This window comes from Amia ocellicauda, chromosome 19, assembly GCF_036373705.1.
Source record: "Amia ocellicauda isolate fAmiCal2 chromosome 19, fAmiCal2.hap1, whole genome shotgun sequence".
In the NCBI taxonomy this organism is placed as follows: Eukaryota; Metazoa; Chordata; class Actinopteri; order Amiiformes; family Amiidae; genus Amia; species Amia ocellicauda.
This window is the reverse complement of record NC_089868.1, coordinates 17,637,470-17,652,933: the sequence shown is the minus strand read 5'-3', so window position 1 is coordinate 17,652,933 and position 15,464 is coordinate 17,637,470. Positions and strand designations below refer to the sequence as shown.

Below are 15,464 nucleotides of genomic sequence, written 5' to 3'. Positions count from 1 at the left end.
TTTAGAATCCGTGTTCTATTCACAGAGCCTTTAGACAAGACTTGTAAACCACAGTGAAAAGCCCCTGAGATTTTGTAAACATAAAAAATAACTATGCACTACATTTATATTAACATGAGTGATAAATCTTAGAATTTAACTCCTGTATTTGTTTTAATGCAGCTGTGCTGCTGAACACAGAAGTTTGTAATTGATTCAGATTTTATTTAGTTTTCCACTTTCCCTCTCCTTGCACTCTCTAAGCAAGCATGCCATTTTATTTTCATTCTGTGAATGTGCCGCTGAGATGTTCAGGGGGATGAAAACAGATCTATGTGATTTCTTCTTTACTAATAATTAAACCACAAAATTAAGACTGGAGAAGGAGATACAACTACATTAGGACATATAGTAGTTCCTAAGGCCATGGTTTGTATGGAGGGTGATCAGTGCCAAAATTAAGATGAACGTGATTATGAACATGAAGATGATTATTAACATGATTATGAAGAGGATTATGAATGTGAACATGAAGATGATGATTATGAGCTCTGGATAGGACAATAAGCGCACTGCCCGCTCACCAGCTCTGATTGACAGAGTTCAATGTTTTGTCACATTGAATAAAAAAATACAAGAGACGCAACGAAATGTAGAAGCGCACTGAGAAATGTGAATAGCAAAGAGACAAACGCGAAATAAATATATACATGTTGAAACTAATGAATGTATAAATGCATGTTGAAATAGACTAATAAGTAAATAAATATACCTAAAAAACATCATCCATACATCATAATTTGGACCCAAAATATACCACTGATGAAGATGAAGATGCAGACTTCGCTTTTACAATGTTGCCATAGAAAGTGGTCAGAAGTCAGACGCAGAGCGAGGGCGGACAGACGTGTTTCAATGGAAGTTAAAACTGAATAGTTTCCATATTGTGTGGAAAATTTAGAGACGCATCTACTCGCTCACACGGTATCTATATATAAAGGGAGGTGTTAGTTTAAGTGCTAGATTTTACTCTATTGCAATAATTGTAGGCTTTATACAATGTATTGTGGAGCTATAGTACACATACATAAAGATACAGGAAAGCTATATTCATAACGTAACGACTCGGCGGGGACTCGAACCCCGCTCTCCCGCGTCACAATGCACATTCACCATAGCGAGGCTCAGAGTACTCGGTAAAACGCATGACTGTGAGACTGGAATTTTTTGGGTCCGAATTATGATGTATGGAAGATGTTTTTTAGGTATATATATTAAAAAAACAAACAAACATGGAGTTACACGGTTTCAGAGTATGGCGGACTATCCAAGCTTACATTTTAAATACATACACAGAGAAAATAAATACACGATTATACAAATACATGGACATTTAGGGCTATCTATTTATGTATTCATCTATTTATTTGTTTATTTATTTCAACATGCATTTATACATTCATTAGTTCCAACATGTATATATTTATTTCCCGTTTGTCTCTTTGCTATTCACATTTCTCAGTGCGCTTCTACATTTCGTAGCGTCTCTTGTATTTTTTTATTCAATGTGACAAAACATTGAACTCTGTCAATCAGAGCTGGTGGGCGGGATCAGTGCGCTTATTGTCCTATCCAGAGCTCATAATCATCATCTTCATGTTCACGTTCATAATCCTCATGTTCGTCTTCATAATCATCTTCATAATCCTGTTCATGTTCATCTTCATGTTCATAATCACGTTCATCTTAATTTTGGCATTGATCACCCTCCATAGTTTGAGCCCCTATTGGTTTTTGTATGTAGTGTCTTAGGATACAAAGTGGTTGTAAGTGTGTCTTTTTGCTATGACAGAACTCAAACTATTTCTTATCTTTCACAAAATTACAGTTTGACAAAGTTTGACTTTTTAAGTCTAATAAATTGTGATAAGATACTGGAAGAAGTTAAATATTAGATTCGATTTAAACACCATACCCTTCTTCAGGTAAAGCCATTATCATTAGCTTAAATTCATTGTTACTTTTTGAATGAAAACAATGTCAGTGTCCTAGAAGCAATAAATATTCTATTCCAGTTGAGCTTTCCTCCTAACAGAACAATGCTAAATTATTCACATACAATGTCTGTGTATCTGTCTGTGTATGATGTGGGGGGGCATCTTCAATAGTGTTGCCTGGCATAAACTATTGTTGTTGCTTTTTTATTTTTCAGGCTGCAGTGACATACGGCCAATTTGATATGAAGGAGACGTGCCTCACGTTTATAGAAAATCACACTCGGGTAGGTGCTAGGCTGAGTTATTGGGAAGTGGGTGTATAATGGGAAATCGTGAATATAGAGTGGTGTCATCATTTAATTGGCAGGCTTTTATACATCCGAGACAAAATTAGACTTTTGTTCTTTAAGCATTCTTTTATTATTATAATGTTTGTTACTTGAGACACCATATTTCTGTGACTGCAGGAGAAAGCCTTTACTTACTACTACTGTGAAAGGAAAAAGAATTAGAATTAATGACCACTTCTGATCACAACTGACTTCCTTTACATTGTGGTGTTTTTTGGACATTTTTCTTGATGATTCAGATTGAAGGGAATGAATTGCAAGTAAGGTTTCCCATGGAGACTCGCTCCAAGACAATCGCTCTTCAGATTGTTCTTTAGTTCAAGAGGAAGCCGCATGATATGCCTTGTGGAAAATAAGAGAGATACCCATATATGCAGAGCAGCAGATAAAAAGGTGTTTTGTGCTGTGAATACTCATCAATGTCATTCACACCCAGGTAGGGGAATTTGGCAATTATGTTTTGTCTTTGCTTTATACATTACTGACAACACTGAAAATATAATTTAAATACAAAATCTGAGTTTAAATTATTTTTCTGTATTAGTTTTTTGATCAGACTCTCTCACTCACACATACACACACACACACATTTGGGACTCAAGATCGCTTTCCCGTGTGTAAATTTAATTATTTAATGCTGTTGCAGCCCAGCGATTCATCAGCATTTGGACTCCAAGGTTGTTGGAAGTCATCCGTGATTTCCCTGGTTGAATTTCATGTCACATTTCTGCCTTAAGAAATGTTCTACCCTCACATGTAAATACCTACTACCCCATCTGATCTGACTGGATGCTCAAACTTATCAAACTAAACACATTTTTATAGCCAATCAAGAACATTTTGCAAACTCTTATAGAAGTGATGAATTTAATAAATATTTGCCCTAGTCATTCAACTATCCCTGCCAGGGAGAGTCCGGCACAACATATTTCATCATCTAACATGGATTTAGTTTTGAAATTTTCTATCCTGAACCAACGCTAAAATCTGCTATCTACTGTATAATGCACAACAATACAGAAGAGGATGATTAGCATTTCAGATGAACCAGGCATGAACACGGCTAATAATGCTGATTCAGATATGAGAAACCACATAAATAAATATTGATCCAGTGCCACAGACCCAAGTTGCAGAAGAAAATTGTAGGAATGCCATATCACAATGGCACTGACTTGCACCACAATTATTCCATTGTGCGATTGTCAAGTTTTCAACATGGAATTGAATATTAAATATGTGTCTGCATTGTAAGCATCCCCCCAGATTATTTTCAATGCATGTTCTTTTATAATAGTATTTTTTAATCTAATTATATTAGTTCTTCTTAGAGTGCATTAAGTGGATATCATTTCTGATTTGTAACTCCATTGTACTGAGCAGTGGCATGATGGTTATAAAATAGGTCTGAATTAGTATGCAGGATAGATAGCTTTACAAATGACCGTTATTGATAAGTGATACAATTCTTGGTGTATTTTGAGTGATAGTTAATTATCACCTTCCTATACATTTCCATTAACAGGTCCATACACTTTAAGGTGGATCACCTTGAGCTGAGGAACCTGTTACTATGGAAATATCTATATCCTGTCATTATAAAAATGTTCAGCGCCATGAGTCATTTTGCTAATTTATTTTCCTTCCATCCTTGCATCTTAAGTCAACACGTCCCCAAAACAATTGTAGCAGTTTGAAATGAAGGAGCCGGAGCTGTATTGCTCAGTGGGACTGCAGGCAGGAAGACTGCTGGTGTTAATAGCCAGGGCTGGATCTTCTGAGTCATTCATGTGGTTAGCGCTGGAACAACTCCCCATTAGGAACACAGCGCCCTGTTACTTTTTAGTTTAATTAGATGTAGAGTGCACCATGCTGGTTATGAAACAGCATCCTCAAAGATGAATGCCTCATTTGCTCAGAGTTTTTTTTTATTCTATAGGTTCCAAAAAACAAGCCCCACAATTCGTATGTTTATGTATTGAGTCAAGGCTAGCAAAGACGAGCATCACCTTTCCTTTCATTATTCAACCCCCCCGCCCGCCTATAGGTACAAAATATTTAACAAAATGTTAACAATCCAGTTTTATTAAAACCCTTGAGCAATGCAAATACACTCACCTAAAGGATTATTAGGAACACCATACTAATACTGTGTTTGACCCCCTTTCGCCTTCAGAACTGCCTTAATTCTACGTGGCATTTATTCAACAAGGTGCTGAAAGCATTCTTTAGAAATGTTGGCCCATATTGATAGGCTAGCATCTTGCAGTTGATGGAGATTTGTGGGATGCACATCCAGGGCACGAAGCTCCCGTTCCACCACATCCCAAAGATGCTCTATTGGGTTGAGATCTGGTGACTGTGGGGGCCAGTTTAGTACAGTGAACTCATTGTCATGTTCAAGAAACCAATTTGAAATGATTCGACCTTTGTGACATGGTGCATTATCCTGCTGGAAGTAGCCATCAGAGGATGGGTACATGGTGGTCATAAAGGGATGGACATGGTCAGAAACAATGCTCAGGTAGGCCGTGGCATTTAAACGATGCCCAATTGGCACTAAGGGGCCTAAAGTGTGCCAAGAAAACATCCCCCACACCATTACACCACCACCACCAGCCTGCACAGTGGTAACAAGGCATGATGGATCCATGTTCTCATTCTGTTTACGCCAAATTCTGACTCTACCATCTGAATGTCTCAACAGAAATCGAGACTCATCAGACCAGGCAACATTTTTCCAGTCTTCAACTGTCCAATTTTGGTGAGCTTGTGCAAATTGTAGCCTCTTTTTCCTATTTGTAGTGGAGATGAGTGGTACCCGGTGGGGTCTTCTGCTGTTGTAGCCCATCCGCATCAAGGTTGTACGTGTTGTGGCTTCACAAATGCTTTGCTGCATACCTCGGTTGTAACGAGTGGTTATTTCAGTCAAAGTTGCTCTTCTATCAGCTTGAATCAGTCGGCCCATTCTCCTCTGACCTCTAGCATCAACAAGGCATTTTCGCCCCCACAGGACTGCCGCATACTGGATGTTTTTCCCTTTTCACACCATTCTTTGTAAACCCTAGAAATAGTTGTGCGTGAAAATCCCAGTAACTGAGCAGATTGTGAAATACTCAGACCGGCCCGTCTGGCACCAACAACCATGCCACGCTCAAAATTGCTTAAATCACCTTTCTTTCCCATTCAGACATTCAGTTTGGAGTTCAGGAGATTGTCTTGACCAGGACCACACCCCTAAATGCATTGAAGCAACTGCCATGTGATTGGTTGGTTAGATAATTGCATTAATGAGAAATTGAACAGGTGTTCCTAATAATCCTTTAGGTGAGTGTACATATTAGAAGATATTGTGAGCTACATCCTTTGTGTTCATGTTAAAACGTGGTTTATTTAGAAATTACATATTAAAATTAAAATTACATATTTTCAGTTCGAAGCACCAGATTATATGCCAGACACTCCTGGCTCCCATGCTGTCACTCCTACTGTGTTTATGGGATGGGGGAAGTGTATTAGTAGCTATTAAACACTTCGTGGTAACATCTTGTGCAATCCCCATTGCTCTCAGAGAAGGGGACGTCTGACCTTTCTCACCTCAGCATGACCTTTCTCTAAGAGCTTCAAGCATGGGATGACATACATTAAAACAAAACACTGTCAGGGTTTGGGTCAGCTTTTAAATCAGTGAGTTTGTCTTGTGAATCTCCTTTATTGAGCGGATGAATGGTGGGAATATGCCAGTGATTGATTGAATGGCAGCTGCCTATTTTATGTTAACTTTTGAATTACGTGAGGATGGTAAGTCAAATAAGACAAACACGTTAATGTATGTAAATGTTTGCAGTTCAAATACAGAGGGAAGTCTCTTGGGCTTGAATTTGTATGTTATGACCCTAAATGTATGGTGAGACATAACAAAAATAAACAGATGGATAGTTTTGACCCTTATACCTCTTTTTTATATAGTCTGGCATGATGAGCATTGTCAGTGGTCAATATATGTTGTGATTGATGGCTCATAGCTTTAAAAACGCTTAATAATGATGCAAAATGTATACACGTGCTGAAGGGCCTTAATTGTTTTTTTTAATTGGTATTTTTAATTATGAAAACATAGATTAATTTGTGTAGCGAGTTTTAAAAGCAGAAATGTGCAATCTGAAAAGCTGAAGTATTTTGTTATAGCAGTACACTGAAGATACAATGTTGCTGTTAAGAATGGCACTGCACCTCAAAAGCAAATACAATTCAGTGTTATATAACTTGTACAATATATAATCTTGTAGCTCCAGGTGAACACTCTCACTCTGTGTTGGAAACCAAAACATGCCCTCAACACATTTTGAATACTTCAGTCTAATCTTTTGAAGTGTTTACCTAGCAACTCTGAAAGCAACATAAAAAAGCTGTCTGGGCAGTGCAGTGGTATCTGATACAAACACTGTTAGTAGCAACATGCTGTACTGCATTTAATAACAAGTCTCTACCAAATCAGCTTACAAGTGGGTGCGGTGCGTCCACTCTCCTGTTTTTTATTCATGCTTTTATTGACTTTGTTGGATTATAAATTAACAATACAAGAAACATCCACTGGCGAGAGCAAATGTGCGATATATGCATGTTCCTGATTAGGAAAAGGTGTGAACTTGTTGCTCTTGGAACAGTTCCTCTTTATCTGCTTTCTCAGTCACGGATTATTTGACTGTGTTTATTCTACATGACTCCCCCCTCCCCCACCTCTTAATTGTAGTCTTCCTGTTGGCAGGAGATTGTAAAGACCCGTGGCTTCCATGAGCTGTCAGACCTGGCCCTGGTTCCCATCCTGCAGAGCGACTCGCTGCTGATTGACGAGCTGGAACTCCTGTGTGCTGTGCGCGAGTGGGCTCACGTCAATTCAGTACGTAACAGGCGGACGAGAGTACCACACAAAGCCTTCTTTTCTTTCTTTCCTTCTAAAGCAGACATAGAAATGTAATGTGAAAACCATCTCCTCGCACTCCCTGTTTCCATAGTGACTGTAACCTTGCGGCTGTGGTTTAGGTGTGCGTAATGAGCAGGGCGTTAAGAACCCCCCCACCTTCAGCCCCAGCCTTCGATAAAGAGAATGGTGATGAAAGTCAGGACTTCACTTTTCCGTCTTATCTTTATAAAGCATATTATTTCTGTGAAGTAAAGCGCATTGTTTACGTAAACCTGCTGATTACATCTGCCGGCAAATACCTGCACACACAAACCAATGTTTTCACAAGGTATGAAATGCTGTGCAATCATTCTTAATCTCTTACTCACATCCCTTCACTTTTAGCAATAAATATCAAGATAAATAATGGCTTGTCTGAAAAGGAAATCCCAATGCCAAGCCTCATGAATCAACATTTTTAAGCTATATGAAAACTGTCATTTAAGGTTGGGCTTCCCTTGTAAGCCCTGGGGTAAACTAATGGAAAAAAAGCCTAATGCTGTTACCACTTTGTATGGTGAATGAACCAAAGGTAGTCCTGGAGCAGCCGCTGCCGGAAGTAGTCAAAGATGCTGTGAAGGAGCTGCGGCTGGCTCTGCTCTCCCCAGATGAGCTCACCAGGCTGGAGAAAGACAACCACAAAGACAGTCTTGTTCCTGTAAGTATGTACATAATCAATACCCACTCAAGACATCACTGTGAGCTCAAGGAGGTCTGCAGGGCTGAGTTTGTCATCTAATCGATACCACCGCTTTTCAAGCAAAGATGTACTTTGCAAGAAGTTGCATTGAGTGGAAGCAAGAACCTAAAGAAATCTGTTAATCTCGTGTGAACCTTCTTTTCTCAAAAAATGGCTCCTTGTGTCCCTGAAGATTAACCAATTATTTTATTCACCTTGATCCAAAAAAGTGTAGATTTGTAGGTCCACAATATAGGTTTTAACTTTAAAAATGAATATGATCCAATGTAGTCGATTACTACAAAACATCCATTCATTGGTTAAAATAGTCACCATATATTGGCCTACTATTCCTGTCTATGATTATCTTTCAGTTTGCAGTTTTAGTAATGTAATGAAATCACATTTTATTGAAGTTTTTTCCTTTTTAAACCCCAAAATGTCCAATTTTGTGATTGTAATACAATCAGTACAATTATAAATTCGAAGAATAGTTTAGTATTCCAGTGGCTGCTGCCCTTAGTGGTACTCTAATGAATTAATGAAATGTGCTTCAAATACTGCTATCCTTATCCTGCTGTTTTTGTATCTAATAGTGGAATAAGCTTTAATCCATTGTGATTGTTTTTGATTTTTTTTTTTTTTTTTAATAGTTACATATTTTTATCTAGTTCTTCTTACAAAACTGATTTGCCTATAGATGTGGGCCTGTATTAAGAGTTATACATTTACTTGATATCTTTCACATGATTTTTCAGTAACTGGGAAGAATGTGGGGGAGAAGAATTATGTCTTTTAAATGTTTTTATTTTTATTTTGGGGGGGGGGGATTAAGATGTTAGAAGCCAGAACCATGCTACTACTGACAACCATTACCTTTACATGTTAAAGCGTTGGTTTAATACCCCTAACAAAGCCTTAGAAATCTGTCTGCCCAGCAGGGGGTCACAGGATTAATATGGTGTGGTGAATATCAATGCTCAGCATGCAGCAGTGCCCGGGTGTAATTGGGATGCAGATGCTGTGACTGGGATAAGGGATGTCATGTGATAGTCTAGTCTCCTGCCTTGCAGACTACTAAACACCAGCACTGACAGTGGGGTCCTACTCATTAACTCTGAGCTGCTCCTCTCCTCTCCGTTGCCGTTGTAGGATATGACAGTGCAATGCAATGTCATCTTCACTGTGTGAGCTTTGGATTTTGTTATTTTACCCTAGAAGGACAAGATGCTGTCTATGAAGCTGCATGTTAACTTTTTTCTAGTTGTCTTTCACATGCCAATCAATGTGTAGTGATTTGAGTTTTTAATAATATAAGTATTGTATGGTCTTTTCTTCCAGTTTTCGTGATTAAGAAAGATTAAAACACTTTTTTTTTTCCACAAATTAATTTAGTATAGTCGTGGCAATCTTTTTTCAGCACTTTTTCTTTTTTTGTAATAAAAATTATTGGCAACCTACCTGAATTAAAAGTTAACAAACGTTAAAATGGTGATGGGTCAGACACATTGCAAGACTAACAGACCAAAGATAGACAAATGAAGCTATCAAATGGATCCCAAGAGATGAATAAAGACTAGAAGATGACCACATAAAAGACATGAAGATTAAATGAGATTTGCTGGTGTGACCTGGAAAGGAAACGCTGCACATTGAAACTAGTGTAAAAAATCTTGGGGACCCCGTCACTTTGCAGTGTATGGATAATGGCTGCTGCTGCTGATATACATGTATGTGTTTGTGTATTGATTGAGATTCAAACATGACATTCAAAACACCAGCCCATGTTCAGCCTGAAATGGGCTGATCGACACAACACAAAGTGAAAGTGGAAAGAGTGAGGGCCACACATTACTTTCTGCCTTGGCCTGACTACTTATCACAGCCCTCTGAGCCCTATTGAACCAGCATCCTTGCAGTCCTTCTTACAGGTCCATACATTAGGACTCGGGATCCAACAGGCAAAGCAGGTCAGAACCAGAGCATATTAATACCACTGTATTTCAGCAGTACTGTGTATTTTACTCTATAGTAATTTGTCAGTAAACACACACTCCTACATACTGTAAACTGTATGCAACTTTAAACTGTATGCAATGTCTTTGAAAATTAACTGTTAATCAGCAACAAAAAATAATTCTTATGATTTGCTGAAGTGCACAATACCATTCGAAAATTGTCAGAAATGGACTCAACATTGTGAAAACAAATATGTGGAATCGCACTTCAGTTAGGCTGAGCGTTTGCCTTTGTCTTCCATGCAGACAAAAGATGGATGACTCTCCTCTTGCCAAAGTAAAGGAGCACCCTGAGTTTTTTTTTTTTTTTACTCAGCAAGCAAAAGAATTGAACAGATTAGAACCCTTCTTTTGTTTTTTTGTCCCGGCAGGTGGAGCAGATCGCAGCGGCCTGGAAGTTTCATGCTCTGAAGAAAGCCAACACGGGGGCCCGGCCCCATCTGCTGCAGAGACGCAAGGGCACACGACCCCGAGACCACCACCGCTACTTAAACCTGCAACACAAGTAAAGGGGTCACCCTCTCCTTCAGCGCTGGAGAAAGGAGGTGACAGGTTCTGTTTGCACAAAAGGGCACTGCTGCTCGCCCATCAGAGGAGACTATGCAAAACCGCCAGCCTGCAGCCTGGGCCCCTGAAACTCATTTTCAATTGACTGAATCGCTTTATTCAAATACAAGCTCTGTGCACCTGTCTCGAAATTCGTTAAGGCACTGTTGTTGTGGCGTGTCCATGAAGTTTAAAGAGGATGCATGTTAACTGGACATGGCTTGCTAGCTCTTTTATTTCCTGGTTTTATTTATCTGTCTAAATATAGAATCTGTGGGGCTGTCTTGTACCAGCACTGTGCAGCACAGGGCATTGGAGCCCACAGGAACTGGCCTGATGATAGAAAACACAGTTGCTACAAGTTAACATTTCAGTGTGTTTGTATATGAAGTGATATCAAGTGTGACCAGTCGTTGATTTCACTTCACAGGAATAATAACACGCATATGTGCATGTAGTGGTACACAACAGGAAGCTCTTGTCAAGAAGCCAAAATTAGAAAGTTAAACATGAAAAACATAAGGGAGAAAGAAGACTTTGAATGGAACCTTTACGTAAATATGCTTTATATAATTCACACTGAATAATATAAACAAAATTCAGTACATTTTTCTTAGCTGCATAATAATAAGGTAACACCTAAACCTTCGGCAGGGAGCAAAACTATTGTTCAAAGTAATACTTATTAATGTACAAATTAGTTTGTTTACTGATTAATATTAATAATAATAATAATAATAATAATAATAATAGGCTAATAAACCATGCAAATCATGGTACATGCGTGCATTTAAAGGGGGAAGTTGAACGGTAGGTGTCTTGTTACAACAAAGTGAGTTTTAAAAAACAAAGGGACTGGTACATTTTCAACTGAGGTGCAGAAAACCACTGGAATCCAGTTTAGCATAAAAATCTCTGGAATTTCACAAGAATTCTAGAATAAACATTACATGTAGTAATTCTGAAGTATTCTACTTTTCAATATCTTATTAGTACAAAAATTGAAAATGTGCTTTTACAAAATAAGTGTTGTTATTATTATTATTAATAATAATAATAATAATAATATTATATAAAATAGCATGGATTATTTTAACTATAACAATAGCCAAATTATTCTGGCAGGCAAATGTGTGATTTACTTTTAATGTTTTATTTAAGTAAGGTATATATATATATATATATATATATATTTTTTTTTTTTAAGTATTGACAAAAGCCAAAATGTGTTAATGGCAAGCATATACCAAAACTATCTTTGTTAAAATTGATGTATTGTATTAGACAATAGACAAAGGATTATCTGGACTACCTAATTATAAAAATATCTGAAATTACTCAGCTCTCAATAGCTTGCTTTTAAAGTTATTTTTTAATTACTATTATTATTAATTTAAAGACTTTTCTGTTTAAACCATAATACAAAAAGCAGTGGTATTAACATAAAAGAGTTGACTGCTGTTTGTTTTAGAGAACAGCAATTAACAGATTCCTCTTGAATTGGTTTTAGGCCACACTTGAATGTCAGGAATTTTATCATTAGGGTTTTTTGCTTGGGGATGTCCAGAACATTGTTAAGGATTTATTTCCCTTATTTATTTTTTTAAGTAGGATTTTTTGATATAATACTTTTTATATAAATGGAAATGTATAAAACCAAAAAGTATTATGCTGTGAGGTGTTTTGTTTGTTTGTTTCTTAATGTTATGGACCAATACCGGAATACATCTGGTGTGAAACTTCCCAAAACATTTATCAAAGAAAAATGCATTTTATAAAAAACAGTTTATGTAATTCATTTGTATGTTAAAACTAGGGTACATTAAGAAACACTTTGACATTTTTAGTTATTTTAATTTTATTTTTTTCAAGACTCTACATGCTTTTCTATATCACGGTATAGGAGTAAATGACAGATTAGTCCAATATGCTGCCGGAATTTCCCCTGTGATGTTGAATAACTTAAATTCCTTTTTACTTACAAACAGCAACAACAAAGAGCCTCCGTTATAGAAAATCCCAGCTGCTGTCAGCACCACACAGCCCGGTCATCTGCTTTCTAGATTTTTCAAAATCCGTGTTGGAAGAAGTAAATGAGCAGCTCATAGCAGAAGCAGTGTTCAGTTTTTATCCTGCAAATCTGAATGTCTGTTTATTTTTTCTGATACCTAAGTGTGTTCAATAATGTTATAATTTGATTGACCATAGTTGTATATTTGTAGCATTTTTTTGTACCTTTGATATTCACAGCTGTCTGACTAGACATTACAATTGATGTCAATAAATTTGATCTGTTGTATTTTTTCATATCTTATCTTTGTCATGTTTGCCACGAGCAAACACTCAAGATGTGGTTTAGTGCTGCGTGCAATCAATTACAATCTAGGCCTCTAAGTTCATAAATGTGTGTTCTTTCTCGTTCGCTATGCACAATCTATTTGTAGAAATAAGATTCAAAGATTCGCTTGAATCAACCTCTACTTTCCTTGGTTAAGAAGCAGCTGTTTTTCGTTAGTGTTTTACAGCACTGGGGAATCTCCCCATATGATGTCAAAGGCCAGTTTGAAAGGGTTATCCCCGGATACACACTTGTTTTCTTATTACAATCCATGGGGGTTTCCCAGTGCTGTAATTAAAATCCAATGAAATGAATCCATAATGGTATATATAGTCTGATCATGTGAAAACCCAAGCAATCAAAAGTACCATTGCTCTTAACTTCTTCAGTTCTGTCAGTTTAGTCAAAACAATGAATGTTTAATGTTAAGTCTTTTATTTAGTCTGTTTCGTGCATCTTCCTATGAAGACTTGATTGTTGTGACTAGCATTTTGTCAATAAAGACACTCTCAGTGTCATTCAGTTTTGGCATGAATACTGAAACCTATATGTGCCACTGACCTCAGGCTGAAAATATTCCAGACTCGCTATTTTAATACTTTTCTCTCCATGTCTGGGCTCAGTGTTTTGTATACTATGATTTCAAAATTATATTCCCGTTTTAGATGTTACCATTTAGCTACAACAGCATGTAACACAATACATCATTTTTTTAAATAAGACTTCAGCTTGAAATGGCAATTTGTGTCTCCAGATGTAAATTTGTGATCACCTGAAATGACCCTTCAGGTTTGCCATAACAGGATATTCTGGAAGACAAAGTTATGTCTACAATATTTATAGATACTAGAGTAAAACTTAAGTTCACACCAGTAGTATTAAACTCTATTCAACATAAGGCATCTTTTAAAATTATTAAATGTATTAATACATTTTGTGTGGAATACAGTTTGTTCATAATCATTAATATGAGGGAATCCTTCAAAATGTTTCTGTTTCTCTTTTCATAATCATACAGCTTTCTGTTTAAGAAAAGAAAGTAAAAGCATAAAGGTGATTGCTACCTGCTACCTTTGCCAAGAACAAAGTGACATTTCATTCTTCTAAGAATAACAATTTCAGAGTGTTCCCCAGATCTGTTTTGTGGGATTTATCCAAAGTTGTCTAAAGAAATCTACAATTATAGATGCTTTTTTTCATTTGCCAGAGTACAGATTTAAATGTCATACATAATTTAAGGATTGTACAGTGCTTCGTTCTTGAATCTGTTGGTAAATAGTTCTATCATCTTAAAAGTATATTTAGCATTGAGGAAGTCATTCACTGAACTGTATAATTTGTGCTTTTAGGCTCTCAAAGTATCCAGATCCTAAACCCAAAAATATGTAACCTTGGAAGACTATTTCTTATAAATAGCACCTTTCTTGTCATGCCATGAATTGACAAGTGATCATGATTATATAAATGTCATGTTTCTGTAATAAATAAGAATGACAGTGGAATGTCTTGTATTCCTTTTAGAGAGGGACGCTTCTCCTGAGACAAGCCCAGGCTATAAAGACATGTTAGCACTGGCTAAATAAACTATGGCCTCACAATCTTTCTAAATTATGGGACCTAGTTGTCAGCTTAAAAAAAAACTCCAAGAGATAATGTAATTAATAGTACTAGCAGCTGAAGATCAGAGAATCCTCCCTCTCTTGTTTTGCTTCCTCGAACCCTGGCATGCATAATGCAAGTCCAGTCTTGGCCCTTTTCTTAGGGACAGTTAATGAAGTTAGAGGAAGCCGGCAGCCGCTCAGACCCACCAGCTGGAGATGTTTGACCCTTAACCTCAAAGCAGCTGTCAAGATAGGGCACATCCAGAAAAGCCCATCTGTCGGTTGCCCTTGGTGTCAGATGGGCCTAGTCCTTAACACTTCATTAAATAACAGGAGGGGGCTGTTTGTTTCTCAGGTTCAGCCACACTCTTCGAGCAGCAGGGCATTTTAGCCCAAAGCCACTTTGAAACCAGTTGTAGCCATCTATTGTTTTCACAATGCAGTGGCCTTTTGTATGACATTCGTTAAAAAAAAAATATATACAATATTCATAATGTTTTGTTCTTGCATATCAGCAGTATGCAATCCATTGTTCTCATTTGCTCAACAACAAACACTTTATTTATTTTCAGATATATATTTGGCATGCTGTAATATTTAATGCATAAATCTATGTCCAGTTTGTTTGATTGTTTGAACCTTTCTTTTTCTTTTAGTTTTGGTTTTGCTTTAAACCATGAACACAATTAGGTGTTGTTTGAGGTAGCATGCACATTTAATATTTGTATGTATTCTGCTAGTGAGAATTATGTCTGACGGGAATTTATCTGATGAAAGAAAGTACATTAAGAAAGATTATACTATTTGAATAAGCACACTGATACATTATTTTGCTATGGGATACAAAACGAAGAAAATAAAGCAGTGATTCTACTTTTCTTTAGTTATTTGTAAACTTTCCAAATGTATCCCATTCTCATGTCTTGTGTATAACCTTCATTTGCTTCATTATAATCCTTAACCCTCTATATTTACTTGTCATTTGACTGCCAG

The 15,464-nt window shown here is 37.0% G+C and overlaps 1 protein-coding gene across 3 annotated transcripts in view; it reads left to right on the top strand.

Annotated features, from left to right (window-relative positions):
- The window catches only part of LOC136714406 (BTB/POZ domain-containing protein 19), a 37,858-nt gene extending 25,022 nt beyond the window's left edge, over positions 1-12,836 (top strand). For 2 of the 3 annotated variants that reach the window (XM_066691904.1, XM_066691903.1), the window contains exons 5-8: positions 2,192-2,260; positions 7,095-7,226; positions 7,822-7,947; positions 10,358-12,836. In XM_066691904.1, the coding sequence (XP_066548001.1) occupies positions 2,192-2,260; positions 7,095-7,226; positions 7,822-7,947; positions 10,358-10,495 (465 nt within the window). In that variant the 3' untranslated portion in view covers positions 10,496-12,836. The remainder of the gene's footprint in view (positions 1-2,191; positions 2,261-7,094; positions 7,227-7,821; positions 7,948-10,357) is intronic. The other variant, XM_066691905.1, reaches the window with a different exon arrangement.
- The last annotated feature ends 2,628 nt before the right edge of the window (positions 12,837-15,464 follow it).